This window comes from Trachypithecus francoisi, unplaced genomic scaffold, assembly GCF_009764315.1.
Source record: "Trachypithecus francoisi isolate TF-2019V2 unplaced genomic scaffold, Tfra_2.0 Lachesis_group3, whole genome shotgun sequence".
Classification (NCBI taxonomy): domain Eukaryota; kingdom Metazoa; phylum Chordata; class Mammalia; order Primates; family Cercopithecidae; genus Trachypithecus; species Trachypithecus francoisi.
Window position 1 is genome coordinate 450,663 of NW_022681468.1, and position 18,108 is coordinate 468,770.

Consider the following 18,108-nt stretch of genomic DNA (forward strand, 5'->3'; position numbering starts at 1 on the left):
AGACTATGAAGGATACAGATGGCTTTACTAATTCAATTGGTACATAACTGTGGGAGACACTATATTCCCATCAATAAGATATTCAGAATTCAGAGCTAAGTAATGTTTCCTGCATTGTGTGTGTGACTTGGCACTAGTGGATTTGAGAGTGTGGCAGGTGCACAGATCAAGTGGATCAAAATCAATCAATATGGAAATATGACAATCTATGGATATAAACTAAAACTTATGTAAATACTTTAATTCTATTTAATGGAGTATGAAATAAAAGCCAAACTTATTCAAAACACAAATTACTTGGTAATTATTTTGGGGTGTATGAATTTATCAAGAAATTCACATTCCTTTTCTTATTTCAACCCCTGATTACTACTGTCAGTGGGAGGGAAAACTCAGAACCAATCATCACAGGGCAAATGTGCAAAGCAAGAGTCTTCCCATTGAAAGGCCTGGCTGCTGAGGAGTCTCAGTCAGGTGCTGGGGATTCTGTCTTGGAAGTGCCCGGCAGATCTCAGAACTGTCCATGGGGCCTACTGGACCCTCATGTAGGATAACTAGTGGCCACTTATTCAGAGTTACCAGTGAGCTCTGACTGTTTCTAATGGGACCGGGATGGAGTCACGGTCCCTCCTCAATGTCAGAGATAATAATGGTCCCAGAAACAATCCAGGTAATCCCTATGCCAATAAAATGTGGGTTCACTGTGAGGAGCAAATACTGGGATTGGGCTTGTTCTTCAGTGGGAAGAGTGCTGCCCACTGAAAGCTTAGAAATGGGTCAGGGGATGAATTTCCTAAAGCAGGATTAGGGCTTGGTCTCTCAGTATCCCACTCTTGTATGGCCGATGTGGCATCTATGTCCTCTTTCTCATCCTAGATGAGACTTTGAGCTTTAAAATACCCTGCCTCATGAATATGCAAAACATCCGAGCTCCTCTGATGTAAACATAAGTATGTGGGTGCCCTGAGAGCATCACCCAACAACCACATCCATCATCTAAGGATGCCCCTGGGAGCACAGCTTATCACCATGGACTGGACCTGGAGGATCCTATTCTTGGTGGCAGCAGCTACAGGTAAGGGGTTTTCTAGTCCCATAGCTGAGGAGTGGACCTGGTTCAGTCAAAGAGAATTTTGTTCACTCCTGTGTCCTCTCCATAGGTGCCCAGTCCCAGGTCCAGCTGGTGCAGTCTGGGGCTGAGGTGAGGAAGCCTGGAGACTCAGTAAAGGTCTCCTGCAAGGCTTCTGGATACACCTTCACCAACCACAACGTGGACTGGGTGCGACAGGCCCCTGGACAAGGGCTTGTGTGGATGGGAGGGATCAACACTAATACTGGTGGCACAAGCTGTGCACAGACTTTCCAGAGCAGAGTCACCATGACGAGGGACACGTCCACAAGCACAGCCTTCATGGAGCTGAGCTGCCTGAGATCTGAGGACACAGCCGTGTATTACTGTGCAAGAGACACAGTGTGAACACCGACATCCTGAGAGGGTCAGAAACTCCAGGGAGGAAGCAGCTGTGCTGGGCTGAAGAGAAGACAGGGGTTATTAGATTGAAGACTTTCTCAGAAAGAGAGATCAAGTCATTGAAGAAAAAGAACAATAAAATTTGTATGCACTCCTAATTATTTGGGAAATTTTTCATACGACATTTATTTTGTAGGCAAAATTCAGGGAGTGGAGAATAAATCAAATTAATAAAACTGATATAAGAGTTCCTCTGAAGATATTAGTGTGAATAACAGTTTTTGAATTGGTGTTGTAAATATTTTAAGTGCGGCTGCTAGATCACATTTTAAGTCTACTTTTATCTTCATTGTATGAAGTATCAAAATATTTTAACATTTTTTCATTGTGTGCCATGATGATTTTAAGTTTATGTCAGAAATACATGAGAGATCATGTTCTTCCACATCCTCTTGCCATTTGGCATTATGAGAATTGTGGATTTTAACCATTCTAATAGATGAGTAGTAGTATCTCATTGTTGTTTAAATGCACATGTCCCTGATTGAAAATTTATATTTAATTATTTTTAAATAATTTGGATGAAGTGTCTGTTCTGATATTTGGCTCATTTTGTTACATTGTTTTCTTTTGATCAGTTGTAAGTTTCCTTACACACTCATAATAAAAGTCATTTATCAAGGTAACAAAAAGTCGTTTAATAAATATATGATCTGCAAGTGTATTCTCCAAGTCTGTATTGTCTTTCTGCTCCTTTATCAATGTTTCTGGCAGAAAGATATTTATATAAATACATACGTGTGTGTGTGTGTGTGTGTGTATAAACTTGTGGCAAATAATTTTCATTTTTCATAGATCATGTTTTTGGCATTATATCTAAAAACTCATTATGAAACTCACTAACAGAATTTTTTCCTTGTCTCTAATCTCAGGACACAATCACAGCATCAGTGTTTAAATTTCACCTACTTGGCAGGAGGATAATTAACTTAAGATACTTGAAATTCTTATGCATGAGAGGTGTATTTTTTCCAATTTTCTTTATTTAATAAAATATTAATATTAGTATTAGTTCATGGATGTTTACTTTATACTCTCGAAAATACACAATGCTACATTATTCCTTGTATTTCTCAAATCACCACTGCTTTTTTAAGTGCTGTGAGCTCTTTTATTTTGGATTCGGTTTCCTTAGAGCACACCCTATCCTGTTGTTTTTGAGCAATTCTCTATTTCCTGGTATTACAAAAAATTCTAAGCTCATTTTCTCTATTATCTTTTGATACATAGTCAGTTCTTTCTGCAAGGATTACTGGGTTCCTAGTACTAAATAATTATGTTAAAATACATAATTGTGGTATTGGCTGTGTGTGTTGTTAATGTTTTATCAGTGTTTCTAGGATCTCTAAGCCAACAGACCTAGCAAATGTGCATAGGTATATTAACCCATTTTACAGACATATCTAAATGATTTCAGTACCTAATATTCTGTTCCTTTATTACATCAAACCTCAGAAAACACTGGTGCTGCACTCTACTCTGACACCATGTGGATTTTTCTAGCCTTCCTTCCTTGACTGTCCATAACCACCAACTGCAAAGGCAGGAACCCTTAAAACCATATGCCATACATTGCATTCTTTATACATTTCATTATGCATGCACAGTGCTATCAGAATTGTTAAATAGTACCACTTTAAGAAGAATGTTTATCTACTAGGATACAGTGTTTAAGTTCAGTTTCTTTATATTTTACTCTTACAGAATCCCCTCATTTCCAAAGTTATTTAGATGAGAGACTTTATGTGCCACCGGCTTCAATGAGGTTATTTCAAATATGCTGTATAATTGTTATTTGGCAGTCTGTAAAAGACAAAAGTGTAGATCATGGAAATATATGAGGATTTTCTACAAATATATAGAGAGAGTATAAATTAGGAGAAGCAGGCACTGTTTACCAACAGAGAAAATTTCTTTATTATATGCATTAGTGGACACATGACACAATTTGTCAAACCTCATAATTTTATGATACAAAATGTTAAACTAAATATATGCAACTTACAAAATTATTCCACACCTCATGAACCCCAAGATAAAATGCAGATTCTATAAAAATATCTCGGCCGGGCGTGGTGGCTCGTGCCTGTAATCCAAGCACTTTAAGAGGCTGAGGTGGGTGAAACACTTGAGTCTAGGAGTTCGAGAGCACCTGGGCAACATGGTGAATCCCCGTCTCTACTAAAAGTACAAAATATTAGCAGAGGCATGAGAGGATCCCTGAGGGAAATCCTCTGAGGAGGCTGAGGCTCAGGAATCACTTTAACTCAAAAGGCAGAGTTTGCAGTGAGCTGAGATCATGCCACTGCACTCCAGCCTGGGCTACAGAACGAGACTCTGTTTCAAAAAGTAAAAAGACAAAATCTAATGACTTTATACAATGTGGGCATAAGACTCAGGCAACATGGAATGAAGTAACTTTCCCCTTCGGCATATAGGATATATCCACTCACAAGAGACTTTCCTTTGATCAGATTCATGTGGAACCAAGATTCCTTCCTGAGAAGCAAATAATCCAGAGGGTTCTTATCTACCCTTGACTGAGAAAGATTTCCCTCTAACTCCAGTTCAGTATAGAAACACACTGCCTCTCAGTGGGCATTCACCATCAGACAATACACACACCTGTCCCCACATGAACCTTTCCCTCAGACAAACACATACATCACCGTGTTGACTCTTCCCTCAGACAAGCACACCTGTCCTCACGTGAAATCTTCCCTCAGATAAGTACACATGTTCCCGCCTTGACTTTTCTCTCAGACAAGCACGTATGTCTGATATGTCTGACACTGATGAGTTGTGTGGCAAAATGAGCTCAGGATAGAGGTAATTATAGACTCCAACTCTGACAATTGTAGATGTGCATTTTTTTAAAATTCTAACTGAAGACTTTGCAGTATTGTCAAGGACAGTGGTTTGCAGCTCTAAATGCACAGACTACAGGTAGTTGTCTGTTTCCTCTGGGAAAGATTTATTTTCCTTTGTTTAATGTATTTACATGTTAATAAACATTGATATTGTAAAGGTACCCAAACAGAGTCCACCTTAGAGAAAAAGAAACATGATGGGGAAATTAAGTCTGAATATCCAGTCCCAGGAATCCTTTGGCCCTGCCCTCCCTGGAATCCAGAGGCAGAGATGAGAAGATCCCTGCTGAGCAGCACAAACAATGAGAAAGACATGGAAATGAGGCCCCTCCACTGCTGATGAAAAGCAGCTCATCCCATGTCCCTGCAGGTCCTGGTGAAAAGTCATCCCAAATTCGTGCCCTTCCTCAACGTCCACACCATGGAGTCAGGGCTGATCTGGACTTCCCTTCTCATCACTCTCAACATCCAGGTTCCCTGTGGTTTAGGCTCAGTGGTGGCTGCTCCACATGAAGCTATTCTCATTCTCTTCCCTCTGTGTTTGCAGAAGTCTGTGTGAAGTTGTCTGAAGAAGGCAGGAGGAGAAATGCTACAGCCCTGGGGTTCTCAGATTTTTCTCCAAAGCCTCTGGATTCACTTTCATAGAAAACAGCATAAGTTTTGTCCAGCAGGCTTCATGACAGGCTTCATGGTGTGGTGGTAACAAAGTAATTCGAGTGGAAGTTCTCCCTGGTACCCTGCTTGAGTAAAAAGAAGATTAACAGTCCTTAAGGACACTCTTTCCAGAAGATTCTCCCTTAAGATGACGAACCTGAGAGCCAAGGCCAAGGACTGTGAGCAAGGCAGGGTCAAACGGTGTGAGCCCAGACAAACCTCCATGTAGGGAGGTGGGAGGAAATTGCATTGTAAATGCAGCTGAGAACCACCAGGGGGTGCTCAGGGCACCATGGGGCACTCAAGACACCAGGGGGTGTTCAGAACCGCCAGGAGACACTTAGAATTACCAAGGGGCACGGAGGACACCATGGGAGCTCAGAACGCCAGGGGGCACTCAGGACATGACAAGGTGCCTAGGACAACATGGGGGGCTAAGAACCACGAGGGGGTGCTCAGAACCACCAGGAGACACACAGGAAACCAGAGGGTTCTCAGAATTCAGGGGGTGCTCAGGACAGCAGAGGATGCTCAGAACACCAGGGGTGCTCAGAGTAGAAGGTGGTGCTCAGATCACCAAGGGGGAGCTCAAGACACCAGGGACCACTGAGGACATCAGGGTGTGCTCAAGACACCAGGGGGTCTCGGAATACAAGGAGTGCTCAGATCACCAGGAGGCGCTCAGGAAATCAGGGGGAACTCAGAACACCAGGGGGCGCTCAGAACCACCAGGGGGTGCTCAGGACAATAGGGAGTGCTCAGAACCACCAGGGGGCGCTGAGGAAACCCTGGGGCAATCAGGACACCAGAGGGCGCTCAGCACACCAGGGGGTGCTCAGAATCACCAGGGAGCTCAGAACTACCCAGGACTGTTGTGGGGAGCTCAGGACAGCAAGGGGCCTGCTCAGATCAGCACCGGGAACTCAGGACACCAGGGGGCGCTCAGAACCACCAGGGGGTGCTCAGGACAATAGGGAGTGCTCAGAACCACCAGGGAGCACTCAGTACAGCAGGGGGCACTCAGACACAAGGGCTCCCTTAGGAGGCAGCTCCACATTAGGTCGCTGGGGAGGGTGGGGTTTCGTGTTTGAACTTGCTATTTTTTGACCTTGTAAAGAAAAGGTCTACCCCAGGATCTCTTAACACTTCTTCCTTGTAACTCATGTTTTGTCTTATTTTGTTTTACTTTTTGGTTTTGGTCACCTACAAAAACTTAACCTTAGAACAGAGATTCAATTCAATTTATAATCCTACATATTATCACAGTAATACTAGTGATGATTGATCAGTATAATTTTAATAATAAGGATTGTGTATCCTCAATCCAAACTGTATTTTTATGCAAAGGTTTTTGTTTTCTTAGTTGTGTCAGCCACACAGCTATAAATGCTTTTCTATCAATAACTCAGCATATGCACGGTGTTGACTTTCTTTTACTTTCCTCAGCTGCTTGTGGAGCTGAAACACCACTTTAAGACTGGTTTTATCTCTTTTGGTTGTTCCTGGTGATCTGCTCCTCAGACTATTCATCCTCCTTCTCTTCTTCTGTCAAAGCCTTTTATTTTCTTCAGTCTTTGTGTAAGGAAGTAGTAAGTGCCTTTCCTTTATCTCTTCTATGTCTGAGGTATCAGTTCGCTTCTGATGGTCAGTGCAACCAATCATGTTTACAATGTTAACAGTTCTTTTTAGAAGATACTTATTCAACTTCAGTCTCTCTTCCTTCCTCACTGTTTTCTAGGGTCCTGCAGACATCACCCCATCCCACTTTGTTTTAATCTGTTTCTGTTGACCCCACCAGTAACCATAGAACACACGTTTAAGTAGATTTGACTCCTGGAAATAGTGGAGGAGGATTCAATAATTCAGCAGTGCCTCCTGTTCTTCTCCTCAAGTAAACACAAAAGGACAGCAGTGGGGAAATTGGGAATTTTCCCAAATTCTGTGGAAACAGCCAACAAGCACTAGGAGCTTCACACTCTAACACCATTAGCACATAAATCCTCAAGTAACTTATTAAAATTTCCAGGTTAGTCTTTTTCTATCAGAAATGCCATCCAGTGGCAACAACCCATAACATATGGGTCTGGGTTAAAGATGAAAGTGTGACAATGTGCAGACTCTGTCTGAGGAGGAGAACATAAGGAAACTGAAAGTCAGTGGCAGAGAATAAGACAAGGACAGTGGGGAAATTTGAAGCCTCTGACATACGTTTTTTGAACAAAAGGTCTTGGCAAATCTATTGACCTCAGATTCTTTTATCATGGGGCATTTTCAGGGTTCCTAGCTGAGAAAAAAAATGCATAAAACAAAGTGGGATGGGGTGATGTCTGCAGGACCCTAGAAAACAGTGAGGAAGGAAGAGAGACTGAAGTTGAATAAGTATCTTCTAAAAAGAACTATTAACATTGTAAACATGATTGCATGCACTTCCCAAGTCTCCATCTGTGTTCTGTTTGCCTCAGATTTCTAAGAGAAAAAAGCCATAAACCTAGGCCTTGTGTCTGTGTAGGAGGCTCATTTTATAGGCTAGAAATTAGGAGGAAAGGAAAATATGTGTTATTGGTACAGTAGATACAAAGTTGGCTTTATTCTGAATGTATCTGCACCCGCGGATATTCTCAGATGCAGCATTCAACTGCAAGAGCCCAACGAAGAAACAAGGCACTCCCCAAATCCTACAAGTTTTTGTATTCACTGTGTGTCCACTGACTCAGCAAATGTGAAACTTCATAGAAGGGCTCCCTTCTGTGTCATAGAATCTTTGCTTCGGGTCTCCCTGTAGAGTTCAATAAGCTTGTTAAGGCTAACCAGTTCTTAAAAGACATGCTGTCAGCAGTATATGGTGTCACTGAAGGAGTGACAAACCAGGACACAGACACTTTTGGTGGGCTGGAGACCGGGGGGGAAAATGTCTGTGAGCCACCACGGCAACCTCACTGCAAGGCAAGGGCTTGGCCGGAGGGGGCACTCGGGAGCCGCCAAGGACAGGTTCCAGCCCCAGAGCAGGTGCACAGGAAGTTGGAGAGAAGGCTCAGGGCCTGGGTCTTCCTTTGTCAGAAAAAAAAATCTAAAATAACTCTTCAATAGGTCACTGACATGCCTTTAAATGTCCTGCTACATCCAAAACATTCATATAACTTAAGGAAATGAGACCTATTTTTAAAGTGGGTTTCTAGGACTATACTATCATAATAGTGAGAATATAAAGGAAGGGCACGTTATTACTAATTCAAAGGGTACAGACTAGTTGAAGAAACTATATTCCAATGAATAAGAAATTCATAGGAATTTCAGACTTCAGTTTTAAGTAATGTTGCCTGTGTTGTGTGAGTGACAGGGCAGTGGTGGGTCTGAGAGTGTGGCAGATGCACAGACCTAGTGAGTCAGAAATCAATATATAAAGATGAGGATCTATGGATATGAACTGGAAATATTTAAATACTTCATGAAAATCTAATAAATAGAGTTCAAAAAAAGTAAGCCAAAATTATGGAAAACACAAATTAGAGAGTTCATAAAGAACTTCAAACTCCTGTTACATATTCTGATTGCTATGGTCCACAAAATGAGAAAATCAGCTCTAATTATGCATCACAGGGCCAATCTGTAAACCAAGAGTGTTTCTCTTGAAGAGCCTGGGGGATCAGACACCAGGCAGGTGCTGGAGACACTGTTTCCAGAGCACACAGTGGATCTCAGGGCCTGCTGGACACTCATGTGGGACATCAGCAGTAACTTTCTAAGAGTCACCAGTGAGCTGTGCTGGTACCTGACGGGTCCAGTAAAAGACCAAGGCACCTTCTCAGTGTCATGGAGAATGATGGTCCCAAAAATGATCCAGGTGGTCTCTATGCTAATCAAATGCAGGTTTGCAGTGAGGAGCCTGTTCTATATGGGCTTATTCTTCAGTGAAAGGACCTCTGTCCACAAATGTTTGTAAATGGAGCAGGGTGTGCATTTCCTCCAGCAGAATTAGGGCTTGGACCATCAGCATCTCACTCTTGTGTGGCTGATGTGTCACTTACCTTCCCTTTCTTATCATGGATCAGGCTTTGAGCTATGAAATGCTCTGTCTTATGAATATGCAAATATGCTGATATCCACTTCGGTAAATATGTTCTGTGCTCTAAGAACATCACCCAACAACTACATCCAACCTCAAGAGAAGCCCCTGAGAGCACAGCTTCTCACCATGGACTTGACCTGGAAGGTCCTCCTCTTGGTGGCAGCAGCCACAGGTAAGGGGCTCCCAGGTTCCATTCTTGAGAAGGGAATTGAGTCCAGTCAAGGGGACGTTCATCCACTCCTGTCTCCTCTCCACAGGTGCCCACTCCCAGGTGCAGCTGGTGCAGTCTGGGGCTGAGATCAAGCAGCCTGGAGCCTCAGTGAAGGTCTCCTGCAAGGCTTCTGGATATACCTTCACTAGCTACTACATGCACTGGGTGAGACAGGCCCCTGGACAAGGCCTTGAGTGGATAGGACTGATCTCCCCTTACAATGGTAACACAGGCTACGCACAGAACTTCCAGGGCAGAGTCACCATGACCACGGACACGTCCACGAGCACAGGCTACATGGAGCTGAGCAGCCTGAGATCGGAGGACACGGCCGTGTATTACTGTACAAGAGACACGGTGTGAAAACCACATCCTGAGAGTGTCAGAAACTCCAGGAAGGAGGCAGCTGTGCTGGCATGGAGGAGGCGACAAAGATTATTAGATTGAAGACTTTCTTAGAAAATGACATTAAGACATTAAAGAAAATGACCAATATCAATGTGTATTTGAGAAATTTCGGTTATTTGAGATATTTATCATACAAAATTTATTCTGTAAGTAAATTTCAGGGATTGGAGAATGAATGAAATTAACAAAATCTGATACAGAACTTCCTCTGAATCAATCTTTGCAAACACCAATTTCTGAATCAACGTTGGAAATATTTTGAAACACAAACGCCAAGTTCACATTTTAACTCTTTTATCTCTAGTTAAGAAATGCCAAAAAATCTCATGTTGTGTAGGTAACATTTTGAATTCCCACCGACAGTGCATGAAATTTCTTGGTTTTCCACATTCATATTGCCATTTATCATCATGAGAATTGTGAGTTTTAACCATGTTAATGGGTGAGTAGTGATACCTAATTTTTATTTAAAGGCACATGTCCCTAATAAAAAATTATATTTAACAATTTTTATATAATTTTTGGTGAGATGGCTCTCCTGATAGGTGGTTCATTTTTGACCGCATTGTTTTCTTTTGATTAGTTGTAAGTTTACTTGCATGTTGATTATAAAATTTATTTAACAAATTAAAATACTTCATTTAACAAACAGGTGACTTGGAAGTATTTTCTCCAATTCTGTGGTTGCTTTTTACTCCATTATCAGTGGGTATTGCAGAAAAATGTGTGTGTGTGTGTGTGTGTTTGCACAAATTTAGATAAAAAACATAGAAAAATTATTCATTCATAGATCATGTATTTGGCATTATATCTGGAGTCTCGTTATAAAATACACTGATTATTTTTTACCATGTCTCTTATCTCAATCACGAGTGTTTAAACTTCACCTACTTGATTGGAGGACTATCCACCGGAGATATTTGGAACACTTCTGTAAGGAGATGTGTTCTTCCCATTATTTCTTTACTTAATCATCTATTAATATCCTTATTGGTTTATGGATGTCTATTTCATAATCTGAAGAAGATCCATGCTACATTATTCATTTTATTGTTCAAATCACCACAGCTTTGTTAGGTGCTGGGAGCTCATTTAGTTTGGATCGTGCATCCTTACAGCACAGCTCATCCTTTTGTTTTTGAACACTTCCCTGTTTCCTGGTATTACAATAGATTCTAAGCTTGTTTTCTATGTTACCTTTTTCGTACATAGAATCAGCCATTTTTCCAAAGCTTGCTTGTTTCTGATTTTAAAGAATAGTATTAAAATAAAATATTGTGATACCGGGCATGTTAGTGTGGTATAAGTACTTCTAGGACCTCTCAACCAATTGGCCTAGTAAATGTGCATGTTTATATGAAACTGTGTTTATGGACGTATCGAAATTATTTATGTATCTAATCTTCTGTAACTTTATTACATTAGAAATGAGAAGACAATGGTCTCTCCACCTAACTGTGCTGCCACACGGACCTTTCTAGCCTTCCTTTTTTGACTGTCCATAACCACCCACTGCAAAGTGAGGAACCCCATCCCACCATGTGCCTTTTTATTAATTAGCTACACAATTTCAGGACACCTGCATAGCAGCATCAGAAATGTAAAGCTGTACCCTTGTAGGAAACAGGTTTATCTACTAGATAGAGTGCTTATGTGTGATTTCTTTACAGTTTAAGCTTACAGAACCTACTCATTTCTCAAAGTTACTTATGTCAGCAACTTCATTTTCCACTTTCTTAGGTGAAGTCATTTCAATTACACGGTATCGTTTCATCTCTTTAAATTCTGTAAAAGCCAAAACTATAGTCAAGTAAACAGACAGGATATTCCAGGAATTTAGAGAGTGGGCATAAAATAAGTAAAACAGGCTCAGTTTAAGAAGAGTAAGACTATTCTGGCGATATGCAATGGTTGAGACATGACACAAATAATTTGTCCAAGCTCATATTTTTGTGATGGAAAATATAAACCTAAATATATACAATTAAAATACATTTAGCAGTTCATTAACTTTGGGATTAAATACACACTGTATAAAATTGCCTAATAATGTATTTGGGAGTGTGGGGATATTATGAGATGCAACAAAGAATGAAGTAAATTTCCTCGTTTGCATATATGATGCTTCCATTCACTAAAGACCTTTAATAAAAAAAAAACGATTTTCTATGTGACCCAGGTTTTTTCTTCCTGACCAGCAAACAACCCAGAGCATTATTTTCTTTTCTTGTTTGAGAAAGAATTTCCCCAAACTTCAGCTCAGTTCAGGCATACACTGTCTCTGAAAGGAGATGGGTACACACACCTATCAACATGTGGATTCTTCTGTCAGACAAACACACCTTTACTCATGAGGATTCTTCCCTCAGACAAACACACATGTCCCCACGTGGACTCTTTCCTCAGACCACCACATATGTCCTTACATTTACTCTGTCCTCAGGAAATAACATTTCCTCATGTGGACTCTTGTCTCAGACAAGCAAATATGTCTCCATGTGAACTCTTTACTTAGATAAATACGCGTATTTCCACATTGACTCTTTTGCGACAAAATAATCTCAAGATAATGATAATTATTAACCCCAGCCCGGACAAAGTATAGATCTGCATTTTCTTCATTGTAACTAAACTTTGCCTCATTGTCAGGAACAGTGGTTGGCAGCTCTAAATGCACTGATTACAGACAGATGTCCATTTCCTCTGGGAATGTTTTTCTTATGTTCTTACTGGACTTATTTGTCGATAATGTTTGCTGCTATGAAGATATCTGGACAGTATCCAATTTATAGAAGAAAAAAGAGTAATTGGCAGATTAACCCTGTGCATCCAGACCCAGGAATCCTTTGACCCTTCCCTCCCTGAAATGCAGACACAGAGGATGGATGAGCAATGCTGAGCGGTGCACCCATGACCACAAAAAGAAAGACGTGGAAATGTGTCCCTTCCCCTCTTCGTGAAAGGCAGCTCATCCCCTGTTCCTTCAGGCCCTGGTGAGGAGCCACCCCATGTCTGTGCCTTTCCTCGGTGTCCGCACCGTGGGGTCTGCACTGATCTAGGCTTCTCTCTAATCACCCTCAATCTTCGTGTCCCTTGTGGATCAGGTCCAGCTGTGGCTGCTCCACACGTAGCTGTTCAGTCTGTTCTCTCTGTGTTTGCAGAAGACCTGTGTGAAGTTCACTGGTGGAGTCTCAGGGGAAAAATTGTACAGCCCAGCAGTTCTCTGAGCCTCTCCTGCACAGCCTCTGGATTCACCTTCACTGACGGCAGCATCAGCTTGGTCCAGCAGACTCCAGGATCAGGATTGGTGTGGGCGGCAACAGGGAGAAATTCAAGAAGAATTCCGTTCTCAGTGGTGCCCTCCATGAATACAAAGAAGGTTCATGGTCCCCAGGACACCCTTACGTGCATGGTTTCACTGACATCTTTACTCCGTTTATCATGTTTGTTTTGTAAATCACAACAAATGGTGCATTCTTCATCTATTATACGTTTGTTAAGTCTTTTTTGTGTCTTTTAAAAAAACTGGTCACTTTGTTCTATGTAATATCCCTGTTAAGTCCTAAAAGTGTTTTTTGATGTCCACTTTGTCTGCAATTTACATGGCTACTATAGCTTTCTTTTGGTTCGTGTTTTCATAATCCATGTTTTCCCATCTCTATCTTTTCTATTTGTGAATATGTAGGATAACTTTCTTGTACAAAGCTAACAGTTAGGTCTTGTTTTTTTTAAATCAGCTATAATAAATTCTATTTTAAAGGTAATATTAATTTTTCTGTTATTTTTTGTTTAAATTAGCATTTTATAATGATGTTTATTTCTCTATTAACAGATTATTTAATTCATTTTTTATAAATATGGTGTTGGTTACCATAAGGTTTACAGTAAGAATTGTAAAAAATTAGATTCTAATGCAGACACTGTGATGGCCTTGATATGAAGTACAGAGATAGTGTAACTATGTGCTTTGAATTCCTCCTTCTCACCACACTTTCTTGTTTATCCTCAGTTTGCAATTACATATAAAATATAACATATGTTTTTATCGCTTTGTATAGTTATATGTTATAGCAATTACAAAGATAACAACTGCACTTCCTCTTGATTTTCCCTTTTTTTACAATCTTAATTTCTTTGTATAGATCTATGTTTTGAGTGCATATCCCATGGCTACTCGAAGAGAAACTTTGCTAACATGTGCCCTGAAACACGAATCTGCTGACAAATTGTCTCAGGATCTTTTTTAATAACATAGTTTTATCTGCTTTCACATTTATATAAAAATGAAATGCGTGTATAATTTCAGTTTGTATTTCACTTGTAATTTATTTTCTTGCATTTATTTTTTTCTTCCAGGAGATGATCACATATTACATTCTGCTAGGCCTTTATTAACCACGTTTCTGTGAGTCTTCTCAGGGTTGAATTTCAAGTGTATGGTTGCAACGGCTATCACAGTTGAAGTCAGCTTCTCCTGTTCACAAGAGCTTCAAGTTACTCCAGTGATACCTGCCTTTGTGTCCCTGTTTGGCTTTGGGTTTTCACATTTCATTCTCCCCAGAGAGCCTCTTTCAGCTGTGGCAGGTGCATCCTGCTGACACTTTTACTTGGTGATTGTTTGTGTGGTGAAGGGGCTTGGACACAGGCACGTTCTCCAACCTTCTGACTAAGCCTCCTTCTTAGCTGTGGGTGGTGTGACTGGCTCTGAAGCATGGCCTCATAAGTGTTTCTGTTCCTTCCCTTCCCCAGTGTCAGAGTGTCTCTTCCCAGCCACAGTGGATTTTCATCAGCGTCCTCAGCTTCTGACCCACTGTCCTTACCCCACAGATTCAGGATTTCATTCCTCAGGAAAGAGATGGGAGGTGTTTCTGGGTAGAGTTTCCTTGGTGTCCTCTGTTTCCTTGTGTTCTAGTTGATTCTACCAGTGACTGAAGGACACAAGATTTAATAAATGTCTCCTACATATAGTGAAGGGAGATTCAGCATTGAACAGAGCTGCTGTTCTTCCTTCCCAGTCCACACCACAGGACAGCAGGTGGGTGAGTTGTCTGGGGAGTTCCCCAATCCTGTAGGAAAAATCTGCAAGTGCTGGGAGTTTCACACTCTCACAAGATTAGCACACACGTCCTCAACAACTCATGAAACCTTTCCAGGTTAGCTTTTTCCTATCTTCAATACTACGCCGTGAGCGGCACCTGCCCCAGTTACTCTAATAAGTGGACTCCAGTTTCTCTGCAGGCCCCTATTTTCTCAGAATACAGGGATTTTTTTTTTCTCTGTGACATCAACTCAGATATGTTGAAGGTTTATTTTTTGTAGTTATTCATGATTTTTGTTAACGAGGTCAGAATAAGATTATTTTCTCAATTTTTACATTATAATGCTTAGTATCTAATTTCTAAATAAAATTCAGAAACTGAGACAACATACCAAGTATCCATTATTTGGTGCATTGTCAAACAATTGAGAAATATTAATGTAACAAAATACGATGAACCGTTGAAATCAAGGCATGCCTCATTCACATAAGAACATGAGAATATTATAAAATAATTGTGGTGAGTGAAGGAAGCTGAAGAATTCACAGTAAATCTCATGTGATTTTATTCGTATAAATTGTAGAAGATGCAACTATTGTAAATTAACATGAACAAGATCTGAATTTCCTATGAAAAGGGTGGTAAGAGTAACAAGGTAGTTAAATGAAATTACAGAGAAGTGAGAGAAAGAAAATAGAGGTTAATTTAATTGCTAACAGCATGATTGAAGTGCTGACTCAATGACTGCACACATATATCAACGTTTCCCAAATGCTGCACTATCAATTTGTTTCCATTATTAATTGACTGTTAATAAAACAGTAACAAAAATGAATATATTGGCTGAGAAAAAACAAGAAAGAGATAAATATTGATACTTGAATACTCACGGACTCCTGACAATACACACATGTGAACACTGATTGTATATTTCAGGTAAACACTAGAAACGGCAAAATTCCATAAAGTTGTTATGACAGGTGGGACATCCTGAACACCCCTCTAGGCATGTCGCACACCACCCTGGAGCTGTCTCAGGGGAGCCGACTCCTCCAGTGTTTAGCGTCACAGGCACAGACAATAGAGCTAACTCTGTCCAGATGTGTGATATTGGACACATTGCACAACTGCTCTGTTCTGCATGCAATTATCTTCTCTAAAAATGTGACATTCACACTTGCATTAAGTATATTCTACAAGTATATAAAAATTAAATAAGGCGATGAATACTAAATGATTATCAAGGCACAATCACGTAATCTGAAGTTACATTTCCTGAGAGATAGAATTGACTCCAGTGTTTTCCGGGACACTCTCATCCGCTCTGAGCACTGCCTTCTCCTCAGCCGTCCCACCCCAGAGCTTGCTATATAGCAAGAGACATGCAAATAGGTCCCTCCCTCTGCTGATGAAAAGCAGCCCAGCCCTGACCCTGCAGCTCTGGGAGAGGAGCCCAGCCCCAGAATTCCCAGGTGTTTCTATTAGGCCATCAGCACTAAACACACAGAACACACCATGGAGTTTGTGCTGAGCTGGGTTTTCCTTGTTGCTCTTTTGAAAGGTAATTGAGAGTGAAGTAGAAATTCTGTGTGAGGGGACATGAGTGAGAGGGACAGTGGATATATTTGGCGGTTTCTGACCTTGGTGTCTTTTTGTTTGCAGGTGTCCAGTGTGAGGTGCAGCTGGTGGAGTCTGGGGGCGGTTTGGTCCAGCCTGCGGGGTCCCTGAGACTCTCCTGTGCAGCCTCCGGATTCACCTTCAGTAGCTATGGCATGAGCTGGGTCCGCCAGGCTCCGGGGAAGGGACTGGAGTGGGTCTCATGTATTAGTAATACTGGTGGTAGCACAAGGTACTCAGACTCCGTGAAGGGCAGATTCACCATCTCCAGAGACAACGCCAAGAACACGCTGTATCTGCAAATGGACAGCCTGAGAGCCGAGGACACGGCCGTGTATTACTGTGAAGAGACACAGTGAGGGGAGGTCAGTGTGAGCCCAGACACAAACCTCCCTGCAGGGGCGCGGCGGGAAATCAGCGGCAGGGGGCGCTCGGGACCCACCGATCAGAGTCAACCCAGAGGCAGGTGCACACGGAGCCTGATTTCCTGTCAGGATGTGGGACGTCATCTTTTTACAGTTCCTCTAGTGAACCTCTCCGAGTTCAGAACTCTGTGCTTAGTAATGTCATCTCTGCGTATTTTTTAAATGACTATATATTATGATAACCTATTTTCATATGCACAAAATGCAGATTGTTGCTTACAGAGATGAAAAGTCCTCACCAGGATCAGAGTCCCGAGGAAGCTCAGGGGTGCCTGGTGAGTTTTCTCCAATCAGACACAGGACAGAAGCCTCAGGGAGATTCCTGGACTAGAACAGTCTTTGGGATTCCGATCGCAGGCAATAGAGAGGCTGGGCCAGGGTCAGTGTCATGTAGAAGCTCACAGGTTTCTCGTCTGACCCTTCTCCTGACACTAAAGCCCGTCAGCATCACACTGACCTGGTGCTCCTTTTGCTCGCAGACTTCGTTCTTTCTTTGTAGTGTTTGTTCTTCCTTTTAAATTCCATTTTCCTGCTTTCTGAAAAAGAAAAAGATGGTCTCCATGGTCTACATTCTAGAGGTAAAGGCATTTTCTTGGAGCTCAGGTGGGGCTCAGGCTGTGGCTCCTGCAGCCACGTGGGAGAGGGCAATGGAACTTCTTTCTCTCCTCATTTTCTCAGGACCCTCCACTGTGTTGTGTGTAGGCTCCTCTGGGAATGCAATTGGTCATTAGCAGTGACTGGGATACGCTTATGTGATCAAAATGGGATGCGGATGTGGGATTAACCCTGTCCTATGCAAACTGTCAGAGTCATCTGCTTCAGAAGTAGTGTTAGAGTTTGTGAAATGCATCAGAATCAAAATGGAGCCACTTGTGTTAAAACCCTAATGAATGAATCTGGGGAAGGCCATGAAGGAGAGTTCTAACACACATATTCCTGATAACAAGAACTACCATCAACAGACTCTACACAACCACAACTTTGCACAGAGGCCACTACAAACTCAAGAATCTTTTCTCCAAGAATAACTGCCCCGCAACTGCCTGTTCAACATTACACTGATGTGAACCCTATTATTAATCCTTCTAGCCCAGGATAATTGTCTCAAAACAGCTGATGTAACCCTCCTCATTATTTTTTTTTTTTAGATGGAGTCTCACTCTGTCGCCCAGGCTGGAGTGCAGTGGCCAGATCTCAGCTCACTGCAAGCTCCGCCTCCCGGGTTTACGCCATTCTCCTGCCTCAGCCTCCCGAGTAGCTGGGACTACAGGCGCCTGCCACCATGCC

At 41.7% G+C, this 18,108-nt stretch overlaps 2 gene segments (V, D, J or C); both read left to right on the forward strand.

Annotated features, from left to right (window-relative positions):
- Positions 1 to 18,108, forward strand: part of LOC117069611 — a 314,331-nt gene that overhangs the window by 63,260 nt on the left and 232,963 nt on the right.
- On the forward strand, positions 9,165 to 9,719 carry LOC117069751. The segment is given in 2 exon segments: positions 9,165 to 9,293; positions 9,379 to 9,719. Coding segments are annotated over 2 exon segments (441 nt in total).